At 47.2% G+C, this 14,111-nt stretch overlaps 2 protein-coding genes across 2 annotated transcripts in view; both read right to left on the bottom strand.

Annotated features, from left to right (window-relative positions):
• Positions 1-14,111, bottom strand: part of LOC115073073 — a 165,817-nt gene that overhangs the window by 69,997 nt on the left and 81,709 nt on the right. The window lies entirely within an intron of this gene.
• On the bottom strand, positions 9,075-11,591 carry LOC115073458 (ubiquitin-like protein ISG15). The gene is made up of 2 exons (XM_029571889.1): positions 11,358-11,591; positions 9,075-10,007 (listed from the first exon to the last, which is right to left on the bottom strand). The coding sequence occupies exons 1-2, from the start codon at positions 11,565-11,567 to the stop codon at positions 9,525-9,527; spliced, it is 693 nt and encodes a 230-aa protein (XP_029427749.1). The 5' UTR covers positions 11,568-11,591; the 3' UTR covers positions 9,075-9,524.

The raw sequence follows: 14,111 nt of genomic DNA on the forward strand, positions 1-14,111 counted from the left end.
CGATGGGAGGAAAAGGCTGATGTGCATGGAGCAGGAGAGAGACCCTGGGGTGATGGTGTCTAATGATCTGAAATCGGCGAAACAATGTGACAAGGCGATAGCATAAGCCAGAAGAATGCTGGGCTGCATTGAGAGAGGAATATCGAGTAAGAAAAGGGAAGTGATTATCCCCTTGTACAGGTCCTTGGTGAGGCCTCACCTGGAGTACTGTGTTCAGTTCTGGAGACCGTATCTCCAAAGAGACAGAGACAAGATGGAAGCGGTCCAGAGAAGGGCGACCAGAAAGGTGGAGGGTCTTCATCGAATGACTTATGAGGAGAGATTGAAGAATCTAAATATGTACACCCTGGAAGAAAGGAGGAGCAGGGGTGATATGATTCAAACGTTCAGATTCTTGAAAGGTTTTAACGATCCAAAGACAACGACAAACCTTTTCCGCCAGAAAAAAATCAGCAGAACCAGGGGTCACGAGTTGAAGCTCCAAGGAGGAAGACTCAGAACCAATGTCAGGAAGTCTTTCTTCACGGAGAGGGTAGTGGATGCCTGGAATGCCCTGCCAGAGGAAGTGGTGAAGACCAGAACTGTGAAGGACTTCAAAGGGGTGTGGGATAAACACTGTGGATCCATCAAGTCTAGAGGACGTGAATGAAGAGTGGGTGGCTACTGCCTGGAGATTATACCCTTATTCAATAAACATACACACAGTTCATGCGACTCCAACATTGCTCTAAGCTTCAACGGCAAGAGGAAGTGTGGAAAAAAAGGATTTGCATTCACAAAAAGCGGGGGGTAGCTTGCTTGTTACGGCGGTTACTACCCCAAACTAAATAAGCCAGATAATTTACTTTCAATGCATATCCAGCATAGCTCTCTGCTTCAACGGCAGGGGAGAAAGTCTGATACTTCACTTTCAACGCATATCCAACATAGCTCTCTGCTTCAACGGCAGGGGAGAAAGTCTGATACTTCACTTTCAACACACATCCAGCATAGCTCTCTGCTTCAACGGCAGGGGGAACGTAGAAAGGTGGATCTATATACAGACAATAACCAACAAGGACTGAGTTACATAGTCTGGGTAAACAAAGGCAAGGGTGTAGCTTGCTTATTGCGGCGGTTACTACCCCTAACTATGGTAGATATTCACTTGGATGCAGTTCCAACACTGCTCTCTACATTATTGGTGCGAGTGGAAGGGAAATAGAACCAAAAGGTTACTAAGTGCCAAGAGTAACAGAAGTATGAGAGAAATTAAAAAAAAAAAAAGTGCATAGCTTGCTGGGCAGACTAGATGGGCCGTTTGGTCTTCTTCTGCTGTCATTGCTATTTTTCTATGTGATGAAGAAGCCGAAGTCGGAGTCCAAGAGCGAAGCCGGTTCAGAAGCCAGGAGTCAGAGATCCAAACCAAAGCCAGGGACGAAAGCAGAAGACGAAGTCGTGACTGAGCCGGGTCGGAAGTTAGACGTTGATACCAAAACCAAAGGGTGGAAGCTGAAGACAAGTCAGGATACAAGCCAGGTTGGAGTCCAGAAGACAGAAGAAGCAATCCAGGGACTACAGCAGCAACTAGAAACTCAGACAAACTGAGGAACCTCGTTGCAAGGCGAGGTGCTACTGCAGCTGCCGGGTTTAAATGGCCCGGCAGCGTCTGACGTCAGGAGGAGGTGTTCCCAGGCTTTCCCTTGCTGGCCCCTTTAAGAGAAGGCCCTAGCGCGTACATGCGTGCCTAGGGGGCAGGGCCAGCCGTGGATCGGCGTTGGCGTCTCCCTACAGGGAGAATGCCGCGGAGGGCCGCGTCTTCGGCCCTGGAGGCCGGGGAAAGGCGTTCCTGTGGCCGCACCGGCCGCGCGGTAAGTGTAGGTCCCGGGGCACGGCCCGGGACCATAACAGAACAGGCTTCAGTACCAGTAGCAGCAATTGGCTCCCCCCAGTAGCCATGCAGCAACAGTGACAGTGGCAGCAGAGGAACGAGAGAGGCTCCAAGGTTGCTGGCAAAAAAAAAAACGAGAGGGGTCTGCCTTCACTGTGTGCAAGTGTATGAATGGGAGTCTGCCTGGATATGTGTGTGTGCGTGTATGAATGAATGAATGAATGGGAGTCTGCCTGGATGTGTGTTCCATATTAGGAGCTACCACTCAAGAAAGAGATCTAGGCGTCATAGTAGATAATACATTGAAATCGTCGGCTCAGTGTGCTGCAGCAGTCAAAAAAGCAACCAGAATGTTAGGAATTATTAGGAAGGGAATGGTTAATAAAACGGAAAATGTCATAATGCCTCTATATCGCTCCATGGTGAGACTACACCTTGAATACTGTGTACAATTCTGGTCGCCTTATCTCAAAAAAGATATAGTTGCAATGGAGAAGGTACAGAGAAGGGCAACCAAAATGATAAAGGGGATGGAACAGCTCCCCTATGAGGAGAGGCTGAAGAGGTTAGGGCTTTTCAGCTTGGAGAAGAGATGGCTGAGGGGGGATATGATAGAGGTCTTTAAGATCATGAGAGGTCTTGAACGAGTAGATGTGACTCGGTTATTTACACTTTCGAATAATAGAAGGATTAGGGGGCATTCCATGAAGTTAGCAAGTAGCTCATTTAAGACTAATCGGAGAAAATTCTTTTTCACTCAACGCACAATAAATCTCTGGAATTTGTTGCCATAGGATGTGGTTAGTGCAGCTAGTGTAGCTGGGTTCAAAAAAGGTTTGGATAAGTTCTTGGAAGAGAAGTCCATTACCTGCTATTAGTCAAGTTTACTTAGGGAATAGCCACTGCTATTAACTGCATCAGTAGCATGGGATCTTCTAGGTGTTTGGGTAATTGCCAGGTTCTTGTGGCCTGGTTTGGCCTCTGTTGGAAACAGGATGCTGGGCTTGATGGACCCTTGGTCTGACCCAGCATGGCAATTTCTTATGTTCTTATGTGTGTGAGAGAATGAATGGGAGCCTGCCTGGGAGTCTGTGTGTGTATGTGAGAAAGCCAGTGAGAGTGTATGTGTGTATGAGAGAATCTGGGGGAATAAGAGCTTGTGGGGGGGGCGGGGGCGGGGGTGGAGAGCGCGGGTCTTAGGCCTGAGAATGTGTCTGTGCCTTTCAGAGATAGAGGTTGTGGGTATGTATAAGAGCATGTATGGGTGTGTATGTGACAGTGTATGTGTGAGAGAGTTTTAATTATTAAGTGTTATTTCATATGTGTGCTGTTTTGAAATATTTTATTGGTGCTTGGGACATTTTTAAAAAGTATATGACTTTAATTAATAGAAGTTATTCTATTTATCAGTAGTTTTAAAATATTCTTTTATTAGTATAGTTTTACAATTATAATTGATGCTTTATGTTTCTTGATTTTATTTGTTTTATGAGGAATGGTGGTTCAGTTTTTCCATTGTTACACACAGTCTGGCTTCTTGGGGTTTCCATTTCAGTTTTTGTCTGCATATTGCTGGTGCTAATTTGTGATCCTTTATTCTGTATTTGGTGAGGGTCTCTATCTACTCTGTGTGTGTGACCTAGGAGAGAGATTCTGCTAGCATGTAGTGTCTGTATAGGGATCTATAGCAATCGGGTTTGTTTTGTTTCCCCAGTAGGTGGTGTATTGGTGTTCTGGGACCCAGTGTAATATTTACCTGTGCTTTTTCACAGGCAGGATCCATGTTGTTTGAGTCCTTGGTGTTACTACTGTTACGTTATGAAAGGTTTTCTGTATGGATTTTGAGTGTCTTTTTGTGGGGTTTTGTGTTAGTTCACAATTATCTGGTACTGGACAGTGTTTGTGCTGCAATTACTGCGAGGTGACACCAGAATTTGAAAATATTTTTTGTATGATGAGTTGGAAGGGAAACATCCAAGCTCCATCGTTGGGGGAATTTCAGTGGATGCACGGAGGGTTATAGAACTGGAGGTGCAGGATTTATATTGACATTCTTTTCCTTCCTGTATATACATTCCAGACTTCACTGCCATAGCCATATAGAATTAGTTGAATGAGGCTATCAAATAATTTTAATAGTAGTTTTACTAGAAGTGTGAAACTGGTCATCTTTTTAGAATTACGCAGAAGACCCTTTGGACTTTCTTATTAAGACTTTTTTAATAGCCAATTTTAAAGCAGGGGGCCAAGCTGTGGAGATGGGTGTGATTGAGGAAATGTCATTTTGGCTCCTCTCCCCCCCCCCCCCCCAAATTCTTCTGTCTAGAGACGCCACTGATTTTCTGTGACCTTAAGCATTAGTACAAGTGGGGGGTGAGGGGAGTCGTGCTGGAGAGACACCAGAATTCATTGGGCCCCGGGCACTGGAGACCCTCTGTACGCCAAGAGGAAAGGTGATGGTGCCAGAGAGTGCAGGCAGAAGAAAGTTGATAATGCCAGAGGGAGAGGGATGGATGAAGAGTGAAGGAGATGACGATGCAAAGGGTGAGAGAGAGGGGCGTAGGCAGAAGGAAGGAGATGATGCGAGGGGAAGGTGATGATTATGTGAGGAGGTGAGGAAGAGCTGGTAGAAGATGGTGATGATGCCAGGGGTGAGGGAAGGTGGTGATGATACTAGGGCAGTGGTTCCCAATCCTGTCCTGGGGACTCCCCAGCCAGTCAGGTTTTCAGGGTATCCACAATGAAATACGCATGAGAGAAAATTTGTATCCACTACCTCCATAACATGCACATTTTCTCTCATGCATATTCATACCTGGGAACTTTTGACTTCCAGTCACCCTGAAATTACCATGGAATAGGGGGAGGGCAACTGCACAGTGGGACCGGATGCTCATAAATTTGCTCTCATAAAAACACTCTTACATGTTCACACTTACTTTCACTGCCCCTTCTCTCACATTCTCACAAGTCCATTTACACCTTTACTTCTGCCATTCTCCCACAAACACACACACACAGACTCACTCACGTCTCTCCCTCTTCCATATACACACGCCTACTCACTCACATCCATGCTCACTTGCACTCAGCTCTCTCCTACTCATCTACATTATTATTATTATTTTTTATATATACAGACATTCGATCTGAGATATCACATCGGTTTACATTCAGGTACTGAGGTATTTCCCTATCCCCAGAGGGCTCTCAGATCTCTTCTTCCTACACAAATACACCCTCACTCTCACAGACATGCTCATTCATTCTCTCTCCCCCCCTTTCAAGACACACTAGCAACAGCAGACTCTAACTTGGGCTCCTGGAGCAGCAGCAGCCTCTTCCTTCTCCTCCTGTGCTGTGGAAGTGGATGCTGCCTGTTTCTTACTCCTCGTTTGATGCACGGGCAGGAAATCGCAATGTCGATTGGCCAAGGCAAACAGGATGGGGTGGGCAAGTGGCTGGATACAGGAAACAGGCTGTGCAGGAGCAGGTGGCATCACGAGGAAGCAAAGTTAAGAGTTAAAAAAGTCCGGAGATGGTAGAAATCACTGTCGAGTTCCTCCTTTATCAGCCGTGCAAGACCAGGGATGTTCCTTTCTTCTTTCCGGGTCCAAGCAGATTGGTTTGCTGCAGCACCCAGAGATTTCCGGTATTGGCCCGGAGACCTGGTAATTCTTTTAGAATTACGGAGTCTCCGAGCCAAATCCGGAGAATTGCTAGGTATGTGCGAATTCATTGTGGATATCCTGAAAACCTGACTGGCTGGGGGGGTCCCCGGGATAGGGTTGGGAACCACTGCACTTAGGGGGGCAGGGAAAAGGGATGGAGGAAGTTGATAATGATGCTAGAGGTGAAGAGGAGGGAGAGGGGATGATGCCAGGGTTGAGGAGGTGGAGAGAGGCGGTGATGCCAGGGGGTGTAGGAGATTGGTGAAAGGAGAGGGAAGATGATAATGATGATGATGCTAGGAGGTGGGGGATAGGAAAAGGAAGATGATGATGCCAGGGGAGAGGCATGATTATGATAATGATGCGGGTGGAAGAGGGAAGGGAACATTGATGATGCCAAGGGATAGGGGGTGAGGGAAGGTGATCATGCCAATGGGATGAGGGTAGAGAGAAGAGAAAGTGATGATGGAGAAGTGGGTGGTGTGCCACAACGAAGTGATCCCTGTGCCAGGTCTGCTATGAAACAAAAAAGGCTGGGAACCACTGTATTACATTATGCATGCATACATATTTACCCTGGTTCTATATTTTGGCCAATTCTGGCACTCTAGTGCTCCCCATGCACTAATGTACATACCCCCAGCCCCTAGAGCCTTTCCATGCACTAACATACCTACCCCTAATACTTTCCTCATGTGGGTGGGAGGGTCCCTGGTGCAGCACAGATTGTGCCTCACACCAGCTTGGGGAAAGAGGTTCTGTTCATTTTCCAGCACCAGGAATACTAAACGGGCGATGTCCCTGGTGGTAAAATTGGGTTGCCATGCTGGTGAAAGCATTACATGGCTTGGCAAGCCCAGGAAGAACAGGAAATGCTGCCCTCGCGTAAGCATGAGTCAGCACGCATGAGCATGTGCTCATATACACATGTACCTATTCGCGGCTGTGCACGCATGTATGTATACACATGGCCGAGCACAATTGGCACGGTGGACTTATGTGCATTTTGTAAGGTGTGTGCATACAATACATAATATACGCCTTTGCGCATGTGAGCCCACGTGCAATCACTCATGGGCACAATCGTGCATGTTTGAAAGTTATCATCATACAGGCCAATGCAATATAGCGTGCTTGGCCGAGCACATGGCTTTACAGGCACTTGGACACGTGTTTTGGATGCATGCCCAAAACACCTCATGCAATAAGGGGATTAGTGCGTCCAAAATGCGTGACCAAACCAGCGCAAAGCTAATCGCTCTCATCACATGTAAATTCATATTGATGATGCTATTAGCTATTACTCCGATGCAAAAAATAAATAAATAAATGTGCGCCTGCTTTTCTGTAGTTCCTCTGTCTTAATATTGTGGCGATATTAAGCATAGGAATCAAAAAAGGACACCCAAAAAATAAAATAAAATAAAGTGTCACTAGGAAAACAGACTCTCGTAAAATCGAGCGTCCGTTTTCCTAACCCTGCACAGCCCCTTCTCCTGCGCGCCCGTTGCTGGGGAGGTGCTAGGGATGCAAATTTTTCCCTAGCGCCTCCTTTTTTACCGTGGCAGTCCATTTAACTATTAAATTGGGCACCCGGGAGAGGTGGATCGGTGCGTGTATGCGGGCGGATTTTAAAAGCCCTGGTCGCGTAAATCCGCCCAGATTTACTCGAGCAGGGCCTTGCGCGCCGGCGGCCTATTTTCCATAGGCCGCCGGCGTGCGCAGGTCCCAGGGTTTTTGGAAGGGGGCGTGTCGGGGGTGTGTCGGGGCGGGGCCCGATGATGTGGCATTTTGGGGGCGGGACCAGGGCGTGGCGCCGGCCCGGGGGCGTGGTCCAGGCCTTCGGACCAGCCCCTGGATCGGAGCACGGTGCGCCAGCAGTCCGCTGGCGCGCGTAGATTTACGTCTGCTTCTCGCAGGCGTAAATCTACGGACAAAGGTAAGGGGGGCGTTTAGATAGGGTCGGGGGGGTGGGTTAGGTAGAGGAAGGAAGGGAAGGGGAGGGGAGGGCGAAAGAGAGTTCCCTCCGAGGCCGCTCCGATTTCGGAGCGGCCTCGGAGGGAACGGTGACAGGCTGTGCGGCTCGGCGCGCGCCGGCTGCCCAAAATCGGCAGCTTTGCGCGCGCCGATCCAGGATTTTAGAAGATACGCTCGGCTACGCGCGTATCTTATAAAATCCAGTGTACTTTTGTTTGCGCCTGTTGCGCAAACAAAAGTACACGAACGCGCTTTTTTAAAAAATCTACCTCTAAGGGAGCAGGCACTCAATCATTAGTGCCCGTTTAACATGCGCTGATATTACATGGGCCTGACAGTGAGGTCAGAATAGAGAGAGAGAGGGTGAGAGACAGAGGTACAGCATCTGGGAGAGCATGGTTATAGTGAGGGCCAGGCAGAGCACTGTGAGGTGCAAAGGGAACTGGTGGAGGGAAGAGAGAGAGATGGCAAGAAGTGATATGGAAGAAAGGAGAGAGAAGTAAGAGAAACATGAAAAGGAATCAAAGATTGAAAAAGTAAAAGCAGGGAAAAGCCTGAGAATAATACAACATTAAAAAAAATACAGACAATGAAGTTAAAGAAAACCCTTTACTTTCATATAACCCCCACCCCCATTCCTGGTTACAGGGATGGCGGAGGCATGAAGGCATTGAACTGGTCCCAGAATGGCCGGGAGCAGGCACTCCACACACTGGTGTGTGTTCCCAGTACCTTGCATTTATTTATTGAGGCTTTGGAGATAGGTACAGTCAGTGGAGGATTTAGGAGTTTTGGTGACCCAAGGCACTGATGGTGCTGTTGCCCCTGTCATCCCCCTCTTCCCTTCCCCTCCCCCCAAAGGATGGATCCTGTGTGATTTCAGGATTATGCAGTGAGCTGATTTTAGGATGGATCCTATGTGATTTCAGGATTATGCAGTGTGCTGATTTTAGGATGGATCCTATGTGATTTCAGGATTATGCAGTGTGCTGATTTTAGGATGGATCCTATGTGATTTCAGGATTATGCAGTGTGCTGATTTTAGGATGGATCCTTTGTGATTTCAGGATTATGCAGTGAGCTGATTTTAGGATGGATCCTATGTGATTTCGGGCTCATACAGTGTGCTAATGTTAGGATGCATCCTATGTGATTTGGGGTTCATTCTGTGTGTTGATTTTATGGTGCATCCTATGTGATTTCAGGCTCATGCAGTGTGCTAATGTTAGGATGCATCCTATGTGATTTGGGGTTCATTCTGTGTGTTGATTTTATGGTGCATCCTATGTGATTTCAGGCTCATGCAGTGAGCTGATTTTAGGATGCATCCTATGTGATTTTGGGCTCATGCAGTGAGCTGATTTCCAGAAGTGTAGAGTTTACTGATTTCAGGATTGGAGTAGGTTCTATGATTTTTCATTTTGCGAATGGATGACAGAAAATATTTTTGATTTCGCACATGTGGCATGTAATCCTGATTTTACCCATTGGTGAGAAAATACAGATTTTGTCTGAATTATTGAAGAAATAATTAGTACCAAAATAGACACAGAATAGGATTTTAAAAATTTGCTGTTTATTTTTATCTGTTCTGCACAATATATTAATACTGTACAAAATCAATGAGGCAGCTGGAGTGAGGCAGATCCTGCACTCTGTAGTTCTCTGCTTTTTCCAGTAATGCAACATCCCAGCAAATTTCACTGTCATCTAATTATAACTAAATGCAACATATGAAAATAACATATTTAAATCAGTTTCATATCAAACACTCATTCTCCTCCTCCTAAAATGTAACCATAGCATAGAGTGAAGAACTATTTACAGCAAGAGAAAGCTTCATGAAAACATTTAATGCAACATGTGGTTAGAGGTTGTGCTAGTTGCCGTATGGGTGGCGGAGAATTTGGAAGGAGGCCAGATAATAAGTCAGGGTTGGCACAGTCTCTCTAAAATGTGGGTAAGTCATCTCATCCTGTCCTCTGCCACAGCGATGGAGACCTGGTCTATGCGCCACCCCCACGCAGGCGCAGGTGCATGTAGATGAAGCTGCTGGGGGCAATGTTGTATTCCCCCAGCTTGTGGCCATCTTCCAGTGTCTTGGATTCATAGCTGAGCCAGAACTGCCCCGGCTGGATCCTTTCCTGAGTCTGGACTCGAGCTTTGAACTCAGTGACCCCCTCAGAAGGGTAAATGGTGTAGTTGCAGCGCCTCCCGTTGTCCTTACTCAGAAAGACGTCAATGGGTTCATCAGCCTTCACCATCAGCAGGATGGTGTCTCCGGAGGATAAGTTGTACTCTGACAGTTGGCTTGAGTCTCTCAGTTCTGTGAACTCCCCATTCCCATCTCTGATCCCCAGCTTCTGCTGATAACTGGGCACCCCAGTCTTGCTTGCAATTTGAGACCTTAGCGTTGAGATGGACATGGAGGCGCTGGCCACCAGGGTATGGACCTCCCCCGTCAACAACTTCACATTCAGATTCATCATCTAGGGAAAGAAGAATAAGATATGAAGGGTTACGATATGCCCCCAAATATCTTTGATATCAGTGTGATATGCTGGATAGTACCATATAGGGGACTTGTACAAAGCCAGCAATGCAGAAAAAGAGCAGGAGAAGCAACTAAGAGGAAGAGCCTAATGGTTAGAGCAGTGGGTTGAGAACCAGGGAAGTCAAAGTTCAAGTCTCTCCTCTCCCACTAATTCTCCTTGTGACCTTGGGCACGTCACGTAACCCTCCATTACCTCAGATACAAACTTAGGGGACTATTTACTAAAGGTGTGGTGTCTATGGTAAAAATGCTTAGCAAATAGGGCCCTTAGATTGTAAGCCCTCTGGGGCAGGGAGCTGCCTACTTCCCGAATGTTTCTCACCTTAAGCTTGGATTTGGATGCCAGTCAGAGAAATTTAAACTGCAAACTCTAAGCCCAGCCACCTCCCCTTGCCCTCACCACCCACAAAGCCACTTGCACACCATCTTAGGGAAGAAATTACTAAGGGTCCATTACAAGAAAAAGAACCTATAGCAAAATAAAACTGGCGAGGAAGCCAATAGCAGAAATGTCTTTAAAAGAAATGGTCTATTAGGAGAAGGAGATGCCCGAATGATGAGCTTATAGTAAAGCGGACATTACCTGTTGGAGAGTGTAAATAGTATAGTGGTGGACATATATAGCAGAGGACCTATGCAATGACATTTCACATTGTGCATCAGGATAATTGTCTTTCTGCTCACTGGAGCGTTTCATAAATACATGTAAGCATCAGAAGCTAGCAAATGACAGTGTTTATAGCACAGGGTGGGTCATGTAGTGGGGATAGCATTAAAGGTCTTCGGTAACGAGATGACTAATAAGCAGGTGCTAAGTTGGAAGAGTCCAGCACAAACCGACCTGAAGACTCCCCGCCTCGGATCTACATACTTTATAATGTAGACCATATGTATCACTGGCAGCTGCTTAGATTCTGCCAGATGTTATTCTAGTGCTGCTGAATCCTAACCCCATTGGCAGCCCATGCAAACTCAATTAATTTATTTCAGGTACAGGAGTTAGTTAGAATACAGGTGCAATGAAAGCAGGTAGCCAGGATGCCACCAGATGTTTAAGGGCAGATAGACTCAACCCTAGAAAACACAGTATAGCATTAGCATCCTATACCTCAGCCTCTCCCTGCCTGGCTTTTTTTACGTCTTACACCTCTAAGCCTGTGCTGTCTCCAGCTCCCACACTTGCCATCTCCGTCTTTCCCCTGTCCTGCCTCCTTTTTGCCATCTCGCCTGCTTTCCTGCCGCCTGACATTTCTTCACACAGAAATAAGAGTGAAAGGGGAGGTACCATCAGGTGTCTGGATGCAGCTTTCAGTGGAAGGCTTCTCGGGCTCTCTTTCAGCTTCCGTCTCTCTCTCCTCTCTGCAGACTTTTCTAGCAATCGCCCCCTTATATAGGAGGCTGCTGAACCTCCGAGCTTAGCGGGGGGAGGAGCGCTGATGGGCGAAGGGCTGTGGAACTGCTGAGTTTCGGTTTCCATTCTCCCCGCTCGCTGCATCTTTCCCCTCCTCCTGCTGGGGGTGACCCGGTCCATCTCACTCGTTTGGAAACGGATGCAGTGTTAAAGAAAGAGAAGGAAAAGTAAAACCAGGGAATCAAAAGCCTTTCCATACACACGAAACCAGCAAAGTAAGCCCGGCCTGAACCCTTCCAGTCTCCAAAACAACTGCTTAGCCAAATTCCAACATCTGCCTTACATGGGGATTATGGGACCTGTACTTTATTTTCTCTGAGACACACATAAGCACACAGGAAGGATTATGTGAGGCAATATTCAGTCCCTTTATTGCGAATATTCATTTAAACAAAATGTGGAAAGAGGCTTTTTTGTATGGAAGGTTATATAGAGCTTAGTATCTTGGGGAACGATGTTCCTGTGAATTTCGGTACTTTTTTTGGTCCAGCATTTTGCTTCCAGCTGGACAGGACTCAGCCTCTATTGGGCAACATCATCACCTTTCATTTGCAAGTATTTGGGGATCCCACCTCCATTTTCTATCCCTTTCCCAGCTGTACAGGCATTTTATCAGCTGGGACAAGCAAGGAGATTTCCTTCCTATCCTGTTCCCCATTCCTTTCTCTCTCCACCTCCTCCCCCCAACCTCAGACTTCTTTTCCTCTCTCCCCTCCTCCAGTCCAGATGGTAGGAGGAGAGCAGGGCTTTTCTGGCTTTTCATCTACTGCTGATCTGCACTTTCATGTCACTTACTTTTCTGCTCCCAGGGCTTTTGCACTCCAGCAGTTGCCTCTCTCACCCACCCCCACAGACCTCACAACTCAGCCCACTCATGACAGATTTTAGCCCGGAGTCACAAACTGTGGCTTTTCCCAAACCCGAGGCAAAAGCTCAATGTGGTACTCAACCCCAGGTCCTCTTGAGGGCAGGGCAGGGCCGAGCCACCAGGGCAACCCTGAAGTTTAGTACAGTTAAGAACAGAGGGGATTGGCATTGCTTCATGATTTAAAGTCAGATTTGGGCTTTAGCTCAGGGCAAGTTATTTTCAGGCACTGTGGGTATTTCCCTGTCACTAGAGGGCTGGCAATCTGAGTCTGCACCTGAGGCAATGGAGAGTGAAGTGACCTGCCCAAGGTCAAAGGGACTATCAGACCAAGCAGTGAACTGTAAATAGGGACATTGCTTCTCCTCACCAATCAGTAAAGTTCGGTTTTTTTTGCCAGCCCTGCCAGTGGGCTCTCTGCTCTACCTTCCTTGTTTGAACATTTCCACCATTTATATTACATAACTAAGGGCTGTGCCCCTGCTCGCTTCTCTTGCCAGCCCTGCCAGTGGGCTCTCTGCTCTACCTTCCTTGTTTGAACATTTCCACCATTTATATTACATAACTAAGGGCTGTGCCCCTGCTCGCTTCTCTTGCCAGCCCTGCCAGTGGGCTCTCTGCTCTACCTTCCTTGTTTGAACATTTCCATCATTTATATTACATAACTAAGGGCTGTGCCCCTGCTCGCTTCGCTCGCCAGCCCTGCCAGTGGGCTCTCTGCTCTACCTTCCTTGTTTGAACATTTCCATCATTTATATTACATAACTAAGGGCTGTGCCCCTGCTCGCTTCTCTTGCCAGCCCTGCCAGTGGGCTCTCTGCTCTACCTTCCTTGTTTGAACATTTCCACCATTTATATTACATAACTAAGGGCTGTGCCCCTGCTCGCTTCTCTTGCCAGCCCTGCCAGTGGGCTCTCTGCTCTACCTTCCTTGTTTGAACATTTCCATCATTTATATTACATAACTAAGGGCTGTGCCCCTGCTCGCTTCGCTCGCCAGCCCTGCCAGTGGGCTCTCTGCTCTACCTTCCTTGTTTGAACATTTCCATCATTTATATTACATAACTAAGGGCTGTGCCCCTGCTCGCTTCTCTTGCCAGCCCTGCCAGTGGGCTCTCTGCTCTACCTTCCTTGTTTGAACATTTCCACCATTTATATTACATAACTAAGGGCTGTGCCCCTGCTCGCTTCATTCACCAGCCCTGCCAGTGGGCTCTCTGCTCTACCTTCCATGTTGAACATTTCCATCATTTATATTACATAACTAAGGGCTGTGCCCCTGCTCGCTTCTCTTGCCAGCCCTGCCAGTGGGCTCTCTGCTCTACCTTCCTTGTTTGAACATTTCCACCATTTATATTACATAACTAAGGACTGTGCTCCTGCTCGCTTCTCTTGCCAGCCCTGCCAGTGGGCTCTCTGCTCTACCTTCCTTGTTTGAACATTTCCACCATTTATATTACATAACTAAGGGCTGGGTCCCTGCTCGCTTCATTCACCAGCCCTGCCAGTGGCCTCTCTGCTCTACCTTCCATGTTTGAACATTTCCAACATTTATATTACATAACTAAGGGCTGTGCCCCTGCTCGCTTCTCTTGCCAGCACTGCCAGTGGGCTCTCTGCTCGACCTTCCATGTTTGAACATTTCCATCATTTATATTACATAACTAGGGACTGTGTCCCTGCTCGCTTCATTCACCAGCCCTGCCAGTGGGCTCTCTGCTCTACCTTCCATGTTTGAACATTTCCATCATTTATATTACATA

Source organism: Rhinatrema bivittatum, chromosome 11 (genome assembly GCF_901001135.1).
Source record: "Rhinatrema bivittatum chromosome 11, aRhiBiv1.1, whole genome shotgun sequence".
NCBI lineage: Eukaryota > Metazoa > Chordata > Amphibia > Gymnophiona > Rhinatrematidae > Rhinatrema > Rhinatrema bivittatum.